The sequence below is a fragment of the Chinchilla lanigera genome, unplaced genomic scaffold, assembly GCF_000276665.1.
Source record: "Chinchilla lanigera isolate Chin_1 unplaced genomic scaffold, ChiLan1.0 scaffold00065, whole genome shotgun sequence".
Classification (NCBI taxonomy): domain Eukaryota; kingdom Metazoa; phylum Chordata; class Mammalia; order Rodentia; family Chinchillidae; genus Chinchilla; species Chinchilla lanigera.
In genome coordinates, this window is record NW_004955466.1 from 11,868,612 (window position 1) to 11,888,534 (window position 19,923).

At 43.4% G+C, this 19,923-nt stretch overlaps 1 protein-coding gene across 2 annotated transcripts in view; it reads right to left on the bottom strand.

Moving 5' to 3' along the window:
- Positions 1-19,923, bottom strand: part of LOC102029062 (chromosome unknown open reading frame, human C14orf37) — a 118,187-nt gene that overhangs the window by 97,354 nt on the left and 910 nt on the right. The window contains exons 2-4 of one of the 2 annotated variants that reach the window (XM_005399209.1): positions 10,323-11,646; positions 5,755-6,006; positions 3,590-3,793 (exon numbers count right to left, since the gene is read on the bottom strand). In XM_005399209.1, coding sequence (XP_005399266.1) covers positions 3,590-3,793; positions 5,755-6,006; positions 10,323-11,589 — 1,723 coding nt within the window. In that variant the 5' untranslated portion in view covers positions 11,590-11,646. The remainder of the gene's footprint in view (positions 1-3,589; positions 3,794-5,754; positions 6,007-10,322; positions 11,647-19,923) is intronic. The other variant, XM_005399210.1, reaches the window with a different exon arrangement.

Genomic DNA, 19,923 nt, shown 5'->3' on the forward strand with positions numbered 1-19,923 from the left:
AAATTATCATTATTCATAGATGGCATGATACTCTACATAGAAGTATAGAAATTAGTAATATAATTAAACACACATCTAACCTGAAAGGTTATGTCATATGTCAACATGTCACAGAGATTAAAATTTGAAAGGCAGCTAAAGATAATCTGACATAACTAATACGCTGCTCTAAATAAGAATCAATTCTGTCTCTCTCAGTATAATTCTATGCCAAGAATGAAAATGCTTCATCCGTGGGGCTGATGGTGTCGCTCAGCAGTAGAGGACTTGCCTAATATGTTCTATGTCCTGGGTCCCATCCCCAGCACCACAAAAAATAAAGGAAAATAAAATAAATGCTTTACCCAGTTAAGGTCACAAGTTATACTTAGAACCCTGGGCAAGGTATAAAAACATGCACTGCACTAAACATGAGTCTAGTTGGTTTCTGTACTTAAGTAATTGAAGTTTCTTTAGCTTTCTGAGAATTAGATACACCAGAATTAGATAAAACTAATTTTGATATTATTAGAATATACTAATTAAACAAACTGTGAGCTTTGGTCTTTAGGAGAAATGATGCACTAATTCAAAATCTTAAGCCAAACAATGTAGCAGAAAGAACATTTTTTAACTAACAAGTCTTTCAGAAGGATCGTAATTTAGATCAAAAACTGACAAAATGTACTCTCAAAAAGAAGCTGACATTGAATTGTGTAGAAGACAACAACTAAAACCCCAAGGCATCGTAGGCACATCAGGAAAATTCTAACATATTTTAATACAATTGCAATCATCTACTAAATTTAGAAAACTATTTAAGTTTTACAAGTATAGATATTCACAAATGTATTTTTTTTAAGAGGTATCAGCCTCTGGGCTGGCTTTCTCCATTTCTTAAGCCAGCATTCTCCAGTGGCATTCCCCTCCCGGCTCCCCAAATGCCATCCTTCTCATCAGCACAGTGCCCAGTGTTACCCTGACAGTCTACAACAGAATCTCCTGCAAACCAAGCCAAACTCCCCTGCCTGCAGTAGACAAAAGAAAAAATTACAGTATTGCCTCAGTTTGCAAACACTTTTGTTTGCAAACAATTTTGTTCACAAACAGAAGTGTTTGACAAAATTTTGTTTTTGTTTACAAACTCTACACCAGCCAGTGGCCACCTTTCCTGCACAAACACAAATGTGGCATCTTTTCCAGAACCATGAAACGAATTAAGTTCGTGAACCGAGGTACCACTGTAACAGCACAACCTGTGTCCTTACTGCATTGAACACGTGGCTAGTTTAGTGCCCAAGAGCTTCCCTATATGTCAGGGTAGTTCATCTTTACCACAGATTTCTGGGTATTTTTTTTATCTCTTACCAGGTACTGTTCATCTATCAAAATGCTGATAACAGTAATTACTCACCATTAGCCTTATTCTAGTCTTATTTTGTTAATGCACAGCCACAACCCAAATATTTTTTTCCCACCAAACACCAATGTTTCACCCAGTACAATTTGCCATGAATTTCAATCTTAATAAAGGGACTGTGTTATGGTTTGTGTCTGCATGTTCCCCTAAAGCCTCATGCAGTCATGGGGAGGGCTTCTAGGGTTTATGATTGATCCATGATCCAATGCTGGGATTATGGGTGTGAGCGCTACCTTCCCTCATAGTTTGCATATGTAAGGGAGAGAAAGAAGCTGCTTGCCACCACTCCTCCCTTTTGCTCTTGCTGCTTTGCTATCTTCCCCCGCCATGAATGCTTACCCTGTGCCATGTGCCACTCTGCCTCGAGCCAGCTGAGTATGGACTGAAACCTCCAAAACCATGAGCTAAATAAACCTTTCCTTCCCTAATACTGGGCGTCAGGTATTTTGTCTCAGCAACAAGAGAAAAGTAACCAAGACAGACTGCTTATCTCCAAATAGTGGAAATACTAACCCAGAAATGCTATAAGGGACATTATTAACTCAGCATTAACAAACAGAGGCATATCATGAAAACAAGAGAATGTGATCATCATGTATATCGAAATTATACCAATAAACGTAATTTTAAAAAAAAGAAAATGGAATATACATTAAAATTTCCATCCAAGGCAAGCTGGTGGGGGAAATTCAACTTCTCCATTTAAGCCTAGCATTCTCAATCAAGCCTGAACACTGAAATAGTCTAAGGCATTGTTTTAAAATGTTGATGCCAAATCCTACCTGTTGCAATTTGGGGCTTACTGCAAGGTGAACAATATAATACAGGACACATATTTTATAAGATTATTTACAATAGTCACCCAAAGAATCATACACAAGAGAGTGCAGGAAATCTGTCCACACACTAAAGACAAGAGAATCTAGCCGAGGGCCTGGAACCCACGGAAATGTCCTGCTTGAGTTCAGCTGAAGACCTAAAGCCCATAACAATTCCTCCCACAAATCCAACTGGAGTCCCAGAGACCACAGCAACGTCTCATGCAGGCCTGTATCACAGATCTGCACTGGGAAAGCCCAAAGGTCAGTGGTAGAATCTAGAAAGTCTGTGTCAGCAGGATGAAGGATCTGTGCTAGTAGGGTGAGAGATCTATACTGGAGCCAGGAAGCGATGCTCAAAGCAAGAACCAGAGCTCTCCCAAAAGGTACCACAGCCATCTTCAGCAACAGTGAGGTCCCGAGCTCCTCCGACGATCAGGACAACTGAGTTCCCATCAGGAAAGCCAATACAACAAGGTTCTTTAGGAGACTGAGCAATGTACCATCTTCCCCTCTAGAGCCAGGAAGCGATGCCCAAAGTGAACTGAAGCCATTCTCAGTGCCAACAAGGTCCCAAGCTCCTTGGAGGATGAAAACAGCCAAGTTCATCAGGAAAGCCAGCATGACAAGCTCCTCCAAGAAAACCACCATCTCCTTACAGCTTCTCAACAGCTTCCACCAGCTCCCAACAGCCTTATCTCAGCTCTCAACAGCCTTTTTTCTTCTTCTCCAGTTCTGCCTCCTATGCTGCTGACAACAGTCCCTAGGTGGGCCTCCCACACCCAGCACCATGCTTACTCAGTTCAGCTGGGTGTCACAAGTTGACCACCAGTTGTCAATCCACCACACTACCTCATAGCAACCTAATTCGGATCACTGCAAGATGGACTCAGGCACTGGGGCTCAGTACAAGCTCTGCGGAGTCATTCTAGTGTTTGGGTGTAGCTGTCAATCACTCATCTACACCAGGGGTCAGTAAGCTACTCTGTGAAAGCCAGTGCTGGGCCATGTAGTCTTTTATCACACTTCAATCTGCTGCTCTAGCCCAAAAGGAGCCTTGGACAGTACACAAATGAATGGGCGTAGCTGGATTACCACACAGCTTTACTGAAGAACACTGAAACTTGGAATTTTAAATAACTTTTACGCATCGTAAAATATTCTTCTTTTTTTTTAACATCTACAAATGTAAAACCGATTCTTAGCTTTTGGGTCATATAAAAACAGGTAGCAGGCAAATCTGGCTAGCCCAGACTTTACCAACCCCTGACCTACACTTAAGAGTGAACAAACTTCTACTTAATTTTCTTGAAAACATTTGATCAGTGATTCCCTATCAATCCTAGAAATATCCCCTTCGAGCCATGGATACCTTCAGATTCGAACTGTTCCAGGCCATACGGGGTGGCTGTGTGCGCACTGCTCCTGGATGGAACTGTTCCCTCCGAGTAGGGCTCAGAAGCAGGCGGAGCGAGGGAAGAGCCAGTCACCTCCACCATCACTCCAGCGGGTGTCACCCGAAAGCCCTGCACCAGGGTGAACTCCTCATTTGGCAATGTGACTGTGTCCACGAAGCCTGCCAAACACAAGAGAGAGGACTTGACCCACAGACAGCCCCTGCAGAAAGTGTTGACATGTTCTTCTACTTTTCAGGCAATGACAGCCACTGCTCACATGCAGTAAGTGTGGCACTTAGACCAGCCCTCCCTCCCTCCCACATCCACAGCAAACACTTCCGCATCCAGGAAAATATGCTACCTCACACTGGAACCATGCTTCTGAATTGCAATCTCCCACTGGTTCCGTTGACAGTGTATGGATGTTGCAATTATGTATAACATGCTACCAAAGGTAGAAAATTTAACAAAATTGTTAAAACAAATCCCAACAACTACTTTAAAAAGATCAAATACATTTCTCAAAGTCAACTCAAAGAATAAGAGCCTAGATCCACACCTGGAATGTGTTAAATTTTAACACATCCAATTATATAAACTAGGGCTAGGGTACCCTAAGTCTAAGACTCTCAAATAGTAATAGCTTGAAAACCTGGTTGATTATCAGAATCAATGGCGGGAACTTTTAAAATGTACATTCTCACCCACACATCTCAACTATCTAAATCAGAATCTGTTTGGCCTAAAAAAAGCATTTTTGTAAAAACTCCCAGAGTTGGGCACAATGACACAGCCCTGTCATTCCAACTACTCAGGAGGCTGAGGGAGGAGGACCACAAATTCAACCCCAATCTGGACAACTTAGCAAGACCTATTTCAAATGAGAAATAAAAGACCTGGGTATGTAGCTCAGTGGTAGAGCACCCCTGCCTTTATTCTTAAAAAAAAAAAAAGCTACCAGGATATGGATCCATAGGATTTCCTGCTTTTAGTGGGAGTATAAAATACTTTGGAAAACAGGCATTAGCTGCAGAAGTGTCAAACATTCATACACCTTTGGGCCAGCACTTGGACTCCTAGGTATAATCCCCAGGAGAAACTCCTGCACATGTGCAGCGGGGACACGCACAGGAATACTCCTCTGGCAGTGACCACAATAGCCAAAGCCAGAAAGGACCCAAATACAAAGCAGCGAGACAGGGGATGAGGACTGGATAAATAAACTATGGCGTGTTTTTATTATGCAGCAGTGAAAACAAAAGAACTACTTTTACGGGATGTAGATCTTAGTCACAGAATATTAAGTAAAAACTCTAAGTTCCAAAACGTTCATCTATAATACACAGTTTCTTTTATAATGTTAAAAACAACTAAAAAGTTAAAATGTGTATTTGTAAGAATATAAATGCAAAAAAACGTTTTCAGAAGGATGGAAAAGGGCTTAGGGGAACACGGTTCAGAATGCCCACCAGGAGAGGCAGGGCTGAGACACAAAGGCTCTCTGTCTCTGCAGGTTATTGTCCAGGACCCAGGCTTTTGCTGTCTGGTTTAGGGGTGGGGGAGGGAGAACGGATTAGAAAGTTTTTATTACATTGTTGAAAATAACTCAGTAAATACATACAAAAAGTAGGCCTTACTTGGAGCAATGATAAAACTGAGATATTAAGTCCAAAATATTTTTACGTATTCATTTTTTAATTCCCAAAGGGAGTACAATAAGGAATCAAACTTGAAAATTCCATTGTCCTTAAGCAATCAGAGCACTTGAGGTCCCACTAGATAGAAATCCCTTTGCACACTACTTCAAAGCCCTACAATGGCCTGGGAGACAGGGAGGCATTATTTACAAATGGACAGGTCAAGTCTTACAGGAACTGAAACACTGCTTGAAAGCCACTATACTAGCGAGGACCAAGTCAGGACTCCAAGCCAGATCCTCGCAGTCAATGCAGCCTGTGGAACACCCAGAGATGAGCCACCGTGCAGGCTGTGCCGTATCTCGGCAAGTGAGACAGAGGCCCCCCACCGTCAAGGTAGGGTGTGTGTGTGTACTAAGGAAGAGCCAGCTGCCTCACTCATCCTCCTCAGGGCCTAAAGAAAAGAGCCACCCCAAAACACAGAGGCCAAGTCCCACCCTTACCTTCCGCAGTAGGGATGACTTCGGGGGACAGAGGGGCCACCGTAGTTGAAGGTGTAGTGGCCACAGGTCCCCATCCTCTGGGCAGCTGAGTCACACCAGGAGTGCCGGACACAGGGGAGGCGGCCTCCTCGGCCTCCTCAGCGTCCCCACGGCCTCTGGGAGCTTCCAGGGAGACAACCTCCTCTTGTGTCTCCAAGGGCAGAGAGGCCTCTGGGTCTTGAGCAGCCGTTGTCATTTCTTGAGTGATGGCATCTTTAAAGAGGGAAATATTTAAAACAGACCCAATCCTTAAAGTCACCACATGATTAACAAACCGAAACAAAAGAAGCTGGAAGCTATTTCAGGCCCTGGGAAAACAAAGAGAAAACTCAGAAATAGAAGTCCAGAAAATAAATGTCACGGCTGCTGCTTTTAGGACTTCTGAGTTCATCTCAGACAGAAGTAAAAAAATTAATGTAATAAAAAAAAAAACTGGACTAGAATGCAAAGCAAAGTAGGAGGGCTAATAGCTGAATACTAACATAATCAGTCTGTTAAGAAACAAATTACACAAAACTAAGTTACAACCAAAAATTCTCAGAGGCATTTGTATATATTAATCTTCACACTTGCATTTGTGAAAAGGAAAAGGAAGTTGATATTTTAAAGTAGAGTAATAATTACAATAACTAATGTCCTGAGAGTTTCTAACACGTGTCCTACATGCCCAGGACCAAGGGCGCAGTGTGAGCTGTCTTCGTTCATCCTCCCCCACATCCCAAAGCGAGGTGGGCACCAGTATGGTCTCACAGAAGCTGACTGTCACGGCGGTCAAGAAAGCAATCTATGGAGCCTATTTCCCTGAGTCTGAAGCCTGGCTCTGTGAGCCTGAACAAATTACTTAAAATCTCTGGGCCTGCAGTTTCCTCAACTATCAAACGGGGAAAATAATAGCATCCATCATACAGAATTGTTACAAAGATCAAATCTGATCATATGTGTAACACAGTGCACGTCCAGTACATTGCTTAGTATTCCATGAACATCAGCTATTCTTACCCTGTTTTATAAAATAACTTAGGTTCTGAAGAACTGCAGCGCCCGGCATGCCCAGGGCAGCACACTTAGCCACCACCGAAGGTCTGCACCTGTTGAGACCTGAAAGGCAACTGAAACAGCTACAGACCACGCCGTTACCATCCTAGCCCACCTTCCTACAACAACACGATGTCCTCAATACAGTGCTAAGACCACTATATGTGTAAGGACCGTAATTTGCAGCCTTCCCAGGAAGGAGTCTATGCTGGAAATGTCAAATGCTTAGCAACTACAAAAAAACCTGACAGACCTTATTATCTCTCTTTCTTCAAATACCAGTTCCTCAAAGTTTTCACCAATGACATTACGATACATAATTTCAAAATTATTTTCCTCAAAGGCAATTTATTTGTTTGAGAATAGTGTGTTTCAGTAAAAGCTGTTCCTTTTGCTGGAATCCAAACAGTTTACAGGTTTTTTTTTTCCTTTGAATTGAGGGCTTTTTACATTTGGTAGATCAATACACCTCGTTAGTTACAGGACAAAGTGAACCAGGGTAAAATGTTTTACCTGAACTTCCAGTTTGTTCTTCCTACCATTATTTAAATTGATCCTTTCTTTCTTTTTTTTTTTTTTTTCTCTTTCTCCAGTGAGCTTGTAAATGTCCTGAGAACCGGGACAATGCGTATCTTCAGCACCTGGGCCGATACTCTGTCCGCCACAAGAAGACTAATACATAGTTTTGCCATTTTAAGTAATAAGTGTTTTTTGTTTTTGTTTTTGGTTTTTGGTTTTTCTCCGGTACCGGGAATCGAACTCACGACCTTGCGCTTGCCAGGCAGGCGCTTTTTGCCACTGAGCTAAATCCCCAGCCCCGGTGTTCTTTATATTGTCCTCACTTTTAAAAGCATAATAAACACTTCTGAGAATATGTAAAAAGTCATATACAGTCTCTGTTCATACAGACAGCAAGAAATGTCAAAATGTTTTATGAGACAGCAAGAAATGTCAAAAAACGCATAGTACCTGAAACAAGTGATGATTTTGGAAAAAGACTGAGAACTACAAATACTACTGGGAAATTTTTAAATAACATCCAAAATTTCCCAACATCTGTCACTCTTCCTTCTTCCTGTAGAGAAAGAAGAATGTAATACTCACGACAGATTATTTTTCAAACCTTCGCTGGGCCAACTAATTGAACTAGCTGAGTCAGAGGACTGCCTATGATCTCAGCATACTCATCTGTTAACAGACAAAATACCCAGAAATCATTGCATATTCTCAAAAAGATAACACCTTTCGCGATCTCTAGACTCTAAAATGATAGATATTTTAGTTATTTCCTTCAAAAAATACTTATAGAGCTAGGCATGGTGATGTACACCTGTAATCCCAGCTTTCAGGAGGCTGAGGTAGGAGGATCCCCACGAGTTTAAGGCCAGCCTGGACTACACACTGGCTTCAAGGTCAGCCTGAACTACGTAAGACCCTGTCTCCAAAAAAAGGCAAAAAATATTTATAAACATCAGGAAATGGATAGAAGATTTTGTTTGGTTGGTTCTTCTTTTTTGGGGGGGGGTGGCTATTCCATCACTCCTCTTGTCATAAAATGCAGTCTCCCACATTCTTTTGGGCTCTATGGTAGCAGTCCCCAGCCTTTGCAGCACCAGAGACCAGTTTCGTGGAAGATAATTTTTCTATAGGCGATGGGGGGGGAGGTGGTGTTCATGATCATCCAAGTGCATTGTATTTATTGTGCACCTTATTTCTATTATTATAGCATTAGATTTTCATTAGAAGCACACAACCTACAACCCAAAGCACAGCTCAGAGGGGCTCCTGCTCCTGTGAGACTCTGACGCTACCCCCCACTGGCAGGAGGCCGTGGAGCGCAGCCGAGAGTGATGGCCAGCGACTGTAATTCACAAACATGTGATGTTCCAGCCCTTCAGCAGCTGCTCACCTCTTGCTCTTTAGCCTTATTCAGAACCCCAGCTACAGAGGATCAAGAAAATTAAAATGAAAGGAATGACTTAATTGCTCCTCTCTCTACAAAAACAGAGAAACAGATTAACTTGTACAAGTTAGGTAATCAACTTGGACGCCCCCAGTCTGAGTAGTTCTCTAACCTCACTTACCCATCCATTGAGCTTGTATTTATTGAACATCTCGTATGTGCCAGGTATCATGCTAAAAAAAGTCACCTGTGAAATGACTGTAGTTAAGTGAGATGATTATGATTAAAGAGCACATTCTTAACAACAGTCAAAATAATCATCAAACCCACTTTTTAGCTTATATCTACAGAAGCTAACACAAGTCTGGAATCTAAGAATCACAAATTCAACCATGCAGGAAATAATCTGGGATTGTATGATTTAATCCTCCAGAAATATCTTCTAAGTGCTATGGATAACTGAAGCCAACTTCTTGTTCAAAGGCACCTAATATCTTCATGTCACTCAGTCCCCACTCTCTTAATGTCACTTAAAAACCAACTCACAAAATATTTTCTAGAAGCTCCTATGAAAACTTATAGTATACTTGGTCTTTCTGTCCTTACAAATGAATTAGATATGCAAAATTCAATCTTCCTTTTCTCATTTACCAAGTAATCTTTTATGATTTTAATTGAATCCAAACAACACTTTATAAAACATTACAAATTTGATATTTCCATTAATTGGTCTACTTCGCTGAAATAATATGGTGTAACTGTTTCAAAACTATTTAAAATGAGATACACAGTTTAGACTAAGATTTTCCTTCTTGATGCTGTTATCTGACCAACTACACATAACAAAAGGAAAATATTATCCAGTATAACAAATATAAGGCATGTCAGCTTGTATCCACAGATGAAAAGCCACGAAAAAGTAAAAAATAAAAAAATCAAGCCTGCAGATGATTTATCTTTCTTCCCTCTTATGTCTCGATGATTTATTTTGGAGTAAATAAAGTCAGAGAACTCATGTGATTAATACTATTTGATAACTATTTGCTTAAAGCTTTTTGATAAGAAATATTAGAGATGTGGGTATATTTTATAGTATACAAACATATAACCTGTACTATCTATGACACTATTTAAACAGCAGATGCTTCCACATTTTCCTGTGGAGTTATGCATTTTTACAATGAAGTGGTTTCTCACCCTCAATGCTACTGAGACACTGGCCCAAATGACCTTGCTGCTGGGGCTGCTGTATGCATGGAAGGATTTCAGCAGCATCCCTGACCCTCTTCCCACTAGAAGCCAGTAGCCACCCTTGGCTATAACAACTAAAATGTCTCCAAACACTGGTAAATGTCCCATGGGGGAAGGAAGGGGAGAGGAGAGGACTGTCCCCAGTTGAAGACTGCTGGTCTACATGCAGGGGTTACGTGTGGGTGTAAGTTTTATACAAAATACATGATGTACTTGAACACTTGCTTTTCATTAAAACTTTAACAACCCATTTCTAAATTGCCTTTAAAAAATAAAACCAAATCAAAAGATTCCAAATTAAACAAAGCTTGCTTTTCTTCCTTTTTCCACTTCCCTTTACCTTTCAACTCGTGTCCCAGTGGCCCATACATCTCCGACTGGTGCTCTGACACAGACGCAGTCATCCCTGCGAGGAACTCAGAGCTCTCTTCCTTGGTGGAATCCAAGACGCCTCCGGGACCCTGGAATACGCTCCTGTCCGAAAATTCCGGATCTCCCGACAGGCTCGTAGGAGCAGAGGAGCTGAGGTGCGTGGAGGCAGGTGATCTCTGGTCCCCCTGGGAAGTCAGCAGGGCTGGGCCCGTGAGTGCTTCCCCTTCTGGCAGTCCCAGACCTACCTCCGCCATTTCTGTCACCTCTGGACTGTCTCCTTTTGAGGTCCTTATCTGGCTTTGGCTCTCTAGTTTGGTGTCATCCCAATCTTCACTTAAGACAGAGGAGGCTGGGACAGCTGAGCTGACGCTCACTGTGATTTCTGGAGCTCCCAGCAGGCTGTCGGTTTCCGGCTCCACACTCAGGGTATACGTGGCAGTTGCCACCAGCAAGTGCTCTGTGGCAGTGGCCTGGGTATTACCAGCCGTTATCTGGGAGGGCTTCTCCCCACTTGACGGGAGGCTTCCGGGTACAGTGTCTGCCGCGGATTCAGCGTCAGGAAAAGAAGTTGTTCTCTGGTCTGTGGCTGCCTCAAGTTTCTCCATCCTTGGACTGGGGGTTCGCACTTCTTCAGGGTCCACATAGGATGAAGGTGTATGTCCCAAACTGACACCCTCCAGACTCTCAGTTGCAAACCACTGATGATCCACATATGTCAGGAAACTCTGTGTTGTTTCTGGGGTCCCTTCCGCGAGGGGCTGACTGTGGCTACTGCTCAGGGGCCCCTCCTCCGCATGGGGATTTAGAGAAGCAGCTGCAAGGAGGGCAGTGGCAAGTGTGGCCTTGGAGAGCTCACTCTCAGCAGACAGGCCCTCAGGCTGGCTGGAAACAAACATGTCCTCACCTGCTGGGATCTCCAGCTCAGTAGCAATGTAAAGACCAGCACTGCTTGACTGCAGGAGCCCAGCTCCTGTAGGCTGGGTTTCTTTGTCCCTCGTGAGGATTTTATTTAATGACAATACCGATGGTTCTGCGGAGGCTGTTACTGCATCTTCAGAGGACACCAGCTGGGGAGTCGGCTTCAGAGCCATGGAGCTGTTTTCCAGGTCATCCACACCCATCCTCTCAGATTGCTCTTGTTCTCTTTTGGGGAAGGACAAACATTGTGTGGCAAAGTTAAGAAACAGAAGGCCACCGAAAGCCAGACAAAGGTGCAAGACAACCGATCTGCTCATAGTGGAAGAGAAATGTGCACAGAAATTGGCAGAGTTGACAATTCCAGCAATTGAGTTCTGCAGAAAAATAAAGCACATCAAACGGTCACAGATACGTAGTTTATAAGATCCTTTCAAGGGAACTGTAAGGAAAACAATCTCCTTGACTTCACAAACAGAGAAGGCAGGTAGGAAAGGGCTGTTCCATTTCTTTGCACCCTTGAGACAGATAACCCAGTTCATTTTTCCCTGATGAATTCTGTAACTGATTTAACTTGAGCTCCCTAGAAAAAGGGACACACAGTTTAAGTATCAGGTTCATTGTTTCTCAAACACCTACTTCAAATAAATCACCCTTGAAGTCACATTTGCAATGTCCTCTCCAAACTCAATGCATCCCCTGCTGATCCCCTCTATTAGAATCCCAAATTCCTCTCTTATTCCACTATTAATCATGCAGTCAAGTAACTTGTAGGAAAAGCAACATGTCCAAGATATAGAAAATAAATGTTAAATTACACATTCATTCAAAGAGGTTTTTAAGTGTTGCCATGGTTTGAAAGTTTGTGTCCCCCAAATCCATACATTGAAATCTAATCATCAAAGTGCTGGTATTAGGAGACAGGGCCTTTGGAAAGTGATTAAGACTGTGAAGCCAGAGTCTTGATCAACAGAATTAGTGCCCCTTATACAAGTCCCCAGCGAGCACCCCAGAAATTCCTCACTTTTCAGTCTGCAGCACCACACCCACAAAGCAATCTCAGAGATGCTTTGAGTTCTCTAGAAAATTAAAATTAGGACTTAAAATTCTTAAACAAAAATCTTGCCCTTACAAAAGGCACACTTTTTCTTTCCCTCATATCTAGTCGTCAAATCCTCTAGATTAAACACATGGTGTGCAAGTGAAATACAGAAATTCCATTTTCCTGGGGCCTTCTCCCCTTAGGGATTTCAGAATTTCCACACATTAATCCCATTTTGTTTTAAAGGCCTTTTTCAAACATAAAATGGCTAAGTCCTCCAGGCATGATCTATATGACTGGAGACCAAATCAAGACTGGATTTCCTACATAAGAACAGAGCAATTTGTGGATTTAGAGCTGAGGCCTGCCAGCCAGACAGCACCAGGAGAGCGAGCTGTCCTGGAAGCAGACTTTCTAGCTCCTGTCCTTCCTTCTTCAGAGATCTGGGCCAGAACCACCCAGCTAAACTACTCCCAAATTCCTGACACACAGAAGTGGTATGAAATAATACACATTTATTACTAGGATAAGCCACCAAGTTAGGGGGTAACTTGTTACACAAATGTCCTGCGCCCACCGTGCTTTCAGGAGATACAAGAACAGACGAGGGCCATGAGTTGTCATAATGCCATGTGCACAAAGGGACAGCGCATCAAGGATCACAAAGTAAACAGTGAAGGAAAACTGAATCTACAAGTGACTGGTTGAAACCTAAGTCTCCCAAGTGCCCTAGAGCTTCAAAGAAGGACACTGTCTCCCCACAGGTAGAATGGGGGTTTGAAACTCCCATTAAATTAAACCCAGGCAGCTCTAGCCTCATTTTAAAAGGAGAAACTATGGGGGAAGTAATTGAGAAAGACAAACAGTACAGGCTGGCACATGTCAACATCGTGCACATCACTGTCCTCCGGATGAGCCCGAAAGCACACCCCATGCCGCGCAGCCAGGACAGATGACCGTGCAGCATCACGCTTACGGCCTGTTTCCCGTCCTCAAAACAAAAACCTGGAGAGCTGTACAGCAAGAGTCACAATCTGTGAGAAAATGAACTATGAAACTATACAGCTAAAGAGGCCTAAAAGCTAGAGACTCTCTGGCTCATGTTGGATCTGTTCAGATAGCTGTCTGTTCCTAAACAGATACTCACTAAACCTAACTAAACGTCCCAGAAAACAAAAGGTGCTGCCTAAAAGCTTGGTCTACATGATCACATGCTTTGGACTAAAATCGTAGAAAACGTAAGCCATCACTAATGGTGACAGATTTCAGAAGGACACAGACTGCCACTGGAAAGATGATTTCTGAATTTTAGTTTTCCTAGTATTAAAACTTGTTCTGTGACACCAAACAACTGGCTTTAGTTTTTCCTTTGACAAAATGAGGAGTTAAACAAAATAACCTTTGAAATCTCCTCTGCCTCCATGATTCTATGTTTACACCTTACCTGTATGACAGAAAACAAAAATATTCCTCTAGAACCACAATTTTGCCATCCAGTAGGCGAGACACCCACAAGACCAAGCAAATGCTTCTCCAGTCATGTAGGCTGGGAGAAGAATTTTATGAACAAATGAGACTGAAGGAAAAGAGAACAAAGAACAAAGACAATACAGACCCAACTGCCTTTCCAAAAAAGAAGTTCCCCTCAAGGTCTTATTTTCATCCGCACCTTGAGTGTTAGAACTTTTGTGTGAAAGGCATTCAGCTTTGTTCTAAAAGAGCTTCCTTCTGTGATTCCACGTTGGCCACCTGTTTTCTAAATCCAATTACAGCAGAAAAAGTGGGGTGAACCGTGAGTCTTTTCTAGTCTGTGCTGAGGCCATATGCTCCTTCTCCCCATTATTCAAAGCAATGCTTGAACTTGGAAGGGAGAAAAAACAGCCCCATAATGGGAGTTGTATTATATTAGAAAATTAAGAAAAGAAAGACCATTGTCAATTCAGTGACAAGATTCCTAACCCTAAGTTACCATCTGCAAACATTTTGAAGATCATGGGCCTTTTCTCTTTTCCTTAACACTGTTATCTCCTATGAGACCATGTGCCCAGTTTAGAAGAAAAGCTTAGTAAATACTCACTAAACAAACAGATGAATGTCTACAGCCTGCTTTGCTGGTAGAGGTGGAAGGAAGATTTCATTGCTTATTAGAATTCTCTGTCTTCTATTAAATTAATTCGGTCATAAGAATATCTAATAAAAATACAAAAAGAACGCTTCTCTTTTCCCTTACATTGTGCCTTTAGCTACCGTCTTCACTTGATCTGTCAGTGCAAATTAATTCAGATAAATAAACTCTAACTCAGTATTTAACTGATAGTGGATATTACCTTCAAACAGTTTAAAAAACATCCCTTTCGGGGCAAGTCAGTAGCACTCGTGCTATCGTTTGCTATCAAGGTGCCCTAATGGCTTGGCAGTCCTCTGAACAATTTACTTTTCAGCCAACAGCGGGTAGATAAGCTGTCCTGTCAGGCATTATCTTTGACAATCTTAAATAGACACAGCCCAGAATCTGTGTCTTTGTCAAGTCCAGGAATATTCAAGTTTCAAAGACAAATGAAAGACAACATCAAAAAAAAAAGCCTTAAACTTAATAATCCAATTTTCTAAACACTTGGTCAATACTTTTCCAATTAAAATTAATACTGCTATTTCAGGATGTTCCCAAAATGAAGACACAAAAGGAAAACAAGCAGACTGAAACACTTTCATCCTGACAAAGCTATCTCTAAAGTAAACTGAGTTCTACGCACACTGTAGAGAGAACATAAGCGTTACCCTAAGAGTAGAAACTGGTGAAAATCTGCCTGCTATTTTCCTTTCTCCTGATACACACAACTACTGTAAATAGCTGGTGTGGGTGGGGAAAGAAAGACAGCTAATCTCAGATTTTCACTGTCTCCTAGAAAGACAGTAGAAGTGTGCCGTTTCTAGTCTGTGTACTGAGGCCGTATTTCCTTCTCTCCGTGATTCAAAACAATTCCTAAACCTTAAAAGGAGGTGAAAAGACAGTCTGTAGGAAGGGCAGCAGCAAACACATCTGCAACCCAGATAAACTGGTAAATAGATGGCCTTCAGCTTCCAGGTCTGTCTCCATCTTTTAAAGCCCAGAATCTACTTGGCTGCCACTTCAAACACAACCATCTTCACCTAAACTGAGGTGTCACCTTGAACTCTTCTCCCTTTCACATTCTCTACAACTTGTATAAATCCTTCCCTTGTACTCTCTCCTGGAACTATCCCTTCAAGCCTCCTCACTGGATTGTCATTATTTTAATTGCCTCTTAGTTAATCATCCTTGTACAGACTCTCTCCTCGCTAATCCACTTGATACAATCCAGATGGTTTATTCTCAAAAACACTGACAATAATTAATCAAAAATGGCCACCACTGCGCCACATGTTGTGGGGCCTTGTGGAAATTATCTCACTTAATCTTCACAACAACCTAATGTGGCAGATACCACCAATGTCTCCAGGCGTACAGAGGATAATTAACGTGCCTAAGTGACAGCATCTGTTTTTGATCTTTTGTATCTTGTCAGACTTCAAGGTCCCTGCCTACTATAGTTTGGAGCAAAAACTATGCCCCTCAAAAGGCCCATATGTTCAAAAGTGTGGCTTTTGGGGCCAGGGATATAGCTCAATGGCACAAGTGCCTGCCTGGCAAGCAAAAGGTCCTGAGTTTGATTCCCAGTACAAAAAAAATGGCACTTTTAAGCTAGGTGTGCTGGTATACACCTATAATTCCAGCACTCAGGAATCTGAGGCAGGAGGACTGTTGCAAGTTTGAGACCATCCTGGGCTACAAAGTGAGCTCAAGGCCAGCCTGAACTGCATATCGAGACCCTGTCTCAAAAAGACAAAAAAAAAAAAAAAAGTGTGGCTTCTGGAAAGGCAAGACTGTGGGAGCGGGAACCTCGTAATGGATTAATCCACTGCTAAGTGCACAGCTGAATGAACGATGTGGGGCAAGGCGGTCAGAGGAAGTAGGTCACTGGTGGCATGCCTCTGAAGGATGTATCTTGTCCCTCAAACCCCTGCTTCTCGCTGGCTCCTTCCTGCTCTCTCTACCTCCCAGCTGCCACGAAGTAAGCAGCTTTGCTCTGCCACACCCTTCGACCAGGACGTTTCTGCCTTGGAGCCTGCCAATGACCATGGACTAAAAGCTCCAAACCCGTGAGCCAAAATAAACCTTTTCTCCTTTAAAGTATTTAACTCAGGTATCTGGGCCACAGAAAGCAAACGCGCTGCCTTTGCCACCACAACTCTCTGCCTTCCCAAAGTATATCATCATGTATCACCCCAAACATAAAGCTGCCGAACTCCTCATCTCTAAGGCAAACCCCGCGGTATCAGAGCTAAGTACACACCCTATCCCAGTCAGGTCCAGCACCCTCGCCACACTCATTTTAGGCTGTGAAATGCTGCCATAGCACCACAGTGGCCCCACCACCCCCTCTTCTTCCCTGCCCCAGATATCCAAACCCAGGCCCCCAGGAACAGCTGTCATAAAAAATGACTGGCACACTCACATTCCACCCTCATCCCAGCTCCTCTAGCACAAATCACCATGTTTGTTAAGTCTCGTCAACTCAGAAAGATTAGGTTTCTTCCACATAAACACTGGTCCATATGCTTCCTTTGTTCATCTTATACCTAATAATGACAGGTAAATAGAGGTATTCAATAAATACTTGCTGGCATGAAGTGAATATATATGATCATTTAATAATGAGAAAAATAATGTTCAGAGTTTCTCTGCTGTATCAGAAGACTATCAGTGACATTTCATGATCTGTCCTTATGTAACTGTATATTCTGTTCAGCACCTGGCCAATTCTGGCTACCTATTCAATGCGGCATTACAATAATAGCAATAAGTTATATATTCCTATTCTGCTATATTTTAAGTTTCAGAGTTTATTTCACACATGCGCACACACAGATTAAGTTACAAGCAATAAGTCTCGGAGCTCTGGGTCATCTCGCTTCCCAATTACTACCTCACCTTTCAAAATCCAATTAGTGATCCCTTGACTGATAAAGGAAAAGAACTCTGCTCCTTCCTGGCTAGTGTCTTAATAATCTTTCCATTTTGTGCTTTTCCTGCTCCTCAATGATCCATTTGTCATTGTCTTATCTTGTCTTTTTTTAATCCTTGAGGCTCTCCTTGCCAATATTTCATTTGTGCAAAGCTGAGCTTATCACGAATCTGACCTTATTGGCCCAACTGTAGCATGTAGCATTAAAGTACCACACTCCTGACTCACTGTGCCATTGACCACTGTCCCTGGTCTGTTATATTGGCTCTTAGATCTGGGCTGCAGCCATCCTTCACTATAAATTAAATAGCAGGGATGACAGATGATCCTTTCAGCAGTGTGTTCCATCACAGTGAAAGGAGGGAGAATGGAGTAACCACATAGAAAAAAAAAAGTACGGTCCCCAGGAGGAAAGCACCCTCCTGACAGGGATGCGGGTAAGCAGGCTGGGGTCAAGATGGTTACTCTGGAAACTACCAGCAAAGTGCTTTCCCCTCCCTGGAGGTCACAGCTCAGTGCTACACACTGAACCCACAAGCTGCGGTCTGAACTGATGACGCAACCAAATGAAGGTGCCTGTATTTATCACCCAAGCATCTCATCCTACCCCTGGCAGAAGAAGCCGGACTTAAAGATTTAAAAATAGGCTTCAAGTTTGAGCTCAACCATTGGCAAATCACTAACATTTCTTCATGACAAATAAAAGTTTTAACAGTGCTCATACTAAATACTGATGATGGTAATAATAATGCTCATCCTGTTTTCTTCAAAGAGTGGAGGAGATACAAAAATGACAACAGACACGAAAGGAGATACAAAATGTTTGTGTCGTGCACTATACCAGACATGTAAGCGTGGAACTGACACACAAGCCCCTCGAACTGCAGAAATACGAGCAGTGGGAGGTCCCCAACACAGCGGTCCCCAACAGAATGCACATTTCCCCTAGGAATCACCGCGGAGCTTCCCCTCTCGGCTTTCACAGAGAGGAGGCGACCTAAGTCTTCGAGTCTGCAGACTCCTGTCCTGCCCAGGCTGGATCACAAGCGGCTGTCTTCCCACGGAAAGCTCCTCTCAGTGACTCATCTCACACTCCCTTCTGTCCTCTGGGGCTCACAAACCTCATTTGCTTAGTGCGCCCTCTGAGCACTAGGCAGCATGTTCAGGGAAGCTGAGACCAGATTCATACACTTTTCTTGTAATCACCAACAAAATGCAATATGGAAAAATAGGGTTTATGCACACATTTTAATTAGAGAACGAAGTTCTACTCTTGCAAAAATTAATCCAGAGAATAAATACAATTCCCTATGTGAGAATAAATAAAATTCAACTAACAAAAATGCACTGCCATACACAACTTCTCAGGCCAACATTTACTGAATAAAGAGTATTTGTTAAAGAGAGATTTTTTTCCATAGGGTATAAGCCCATCTTCTTCATTTTGATCTTATATTTAGTATCAAAACGTCTCTATAATGCCAAACTGACACCGTGAACAGGAAACATCAGGAATATACAGAAGCCTCTTCTGAAAACAAAGACCATCCACAGCTCTCGAACTGGCCCTGTTGCCGTGGCTACCTTGGGCTTGGTGAGCCCTGGGACTCTCCTGAATAAAGACAATCAGTCTCAAGTCTGGTGCACAAGTGCTTGGTTCCTTACTGTCAAGCACAGGAAGCTCCACTTCATTCATCCGATCAAGTCAGACTACCCTTAAATCTCTACTAGGTGAACACAGGCAACATTCTGATTCCACGACACCTCACTCGGCCAGGGTGGCTTTGCGGCCAAGTGTGCAGACTGAGCCGGTGGCTGAAGATGCTTGGCTGAAGGGAGCGCCTGGGAGCCAACAGCTTAGCTCGTGATCAAAGAAACACACAAAGGGGGCGGGGGTCCTGACCACACATTTTGCTCCTCAGAGAAAAGACCCTTTGAGCTTTACGGATGGTTTTGGGAACCACTTCTCACTCCCGCGTAAGTTTCAAACTAAAACTTCCAAAGACAAAAAGCAAGCGCTTTGCAGCAGCCCTGTCTGCTCTCTTCCACATCAGTTGTGCACTGGGATTAGGTGCCAGGATTCTGGCAGAGCCTTGCGCCGGCTTGGCAAAGTGAGCATTTCTCTTTCTGGAGAACCCCACACTCGAGGGTCTTGGGTCTCGCTGCCCTCTCCCTTGCCAGGGCGCCACAGGTCCGGATTCCGCACAAGTCGGCTGGGGCAGCGAGCCCCTCTCCGCCCCGGAGCCCCAGCGCAGCGAGCTCCTCCAAGTCCCTCCCGCAGGCCCCCTCCGGCCAGGTGACCTTTCCACGGGGCAGGGCGGCCCCGCCGCACCGCGACAGTCCTCGTCCGGGGCGCGTCTCAGTGCCACCGCAGCCCCCTAAGCCCCCGCCGCCCCCGACCGCTGGCGCGCGGTGGCGATCGATGAAGCCACCGCGGTGGACTGCGAGGAGGGAGCAGAGGAGACGAGAGGGAGAAGGAAAAAGCCACACAAAAGCGCCAGCCCAGCAGCCCCGCCTGCACAAAGGCCCGCGGGCCGGTGCGCAGCTGAAGCTGGGCTGGAGCCGGC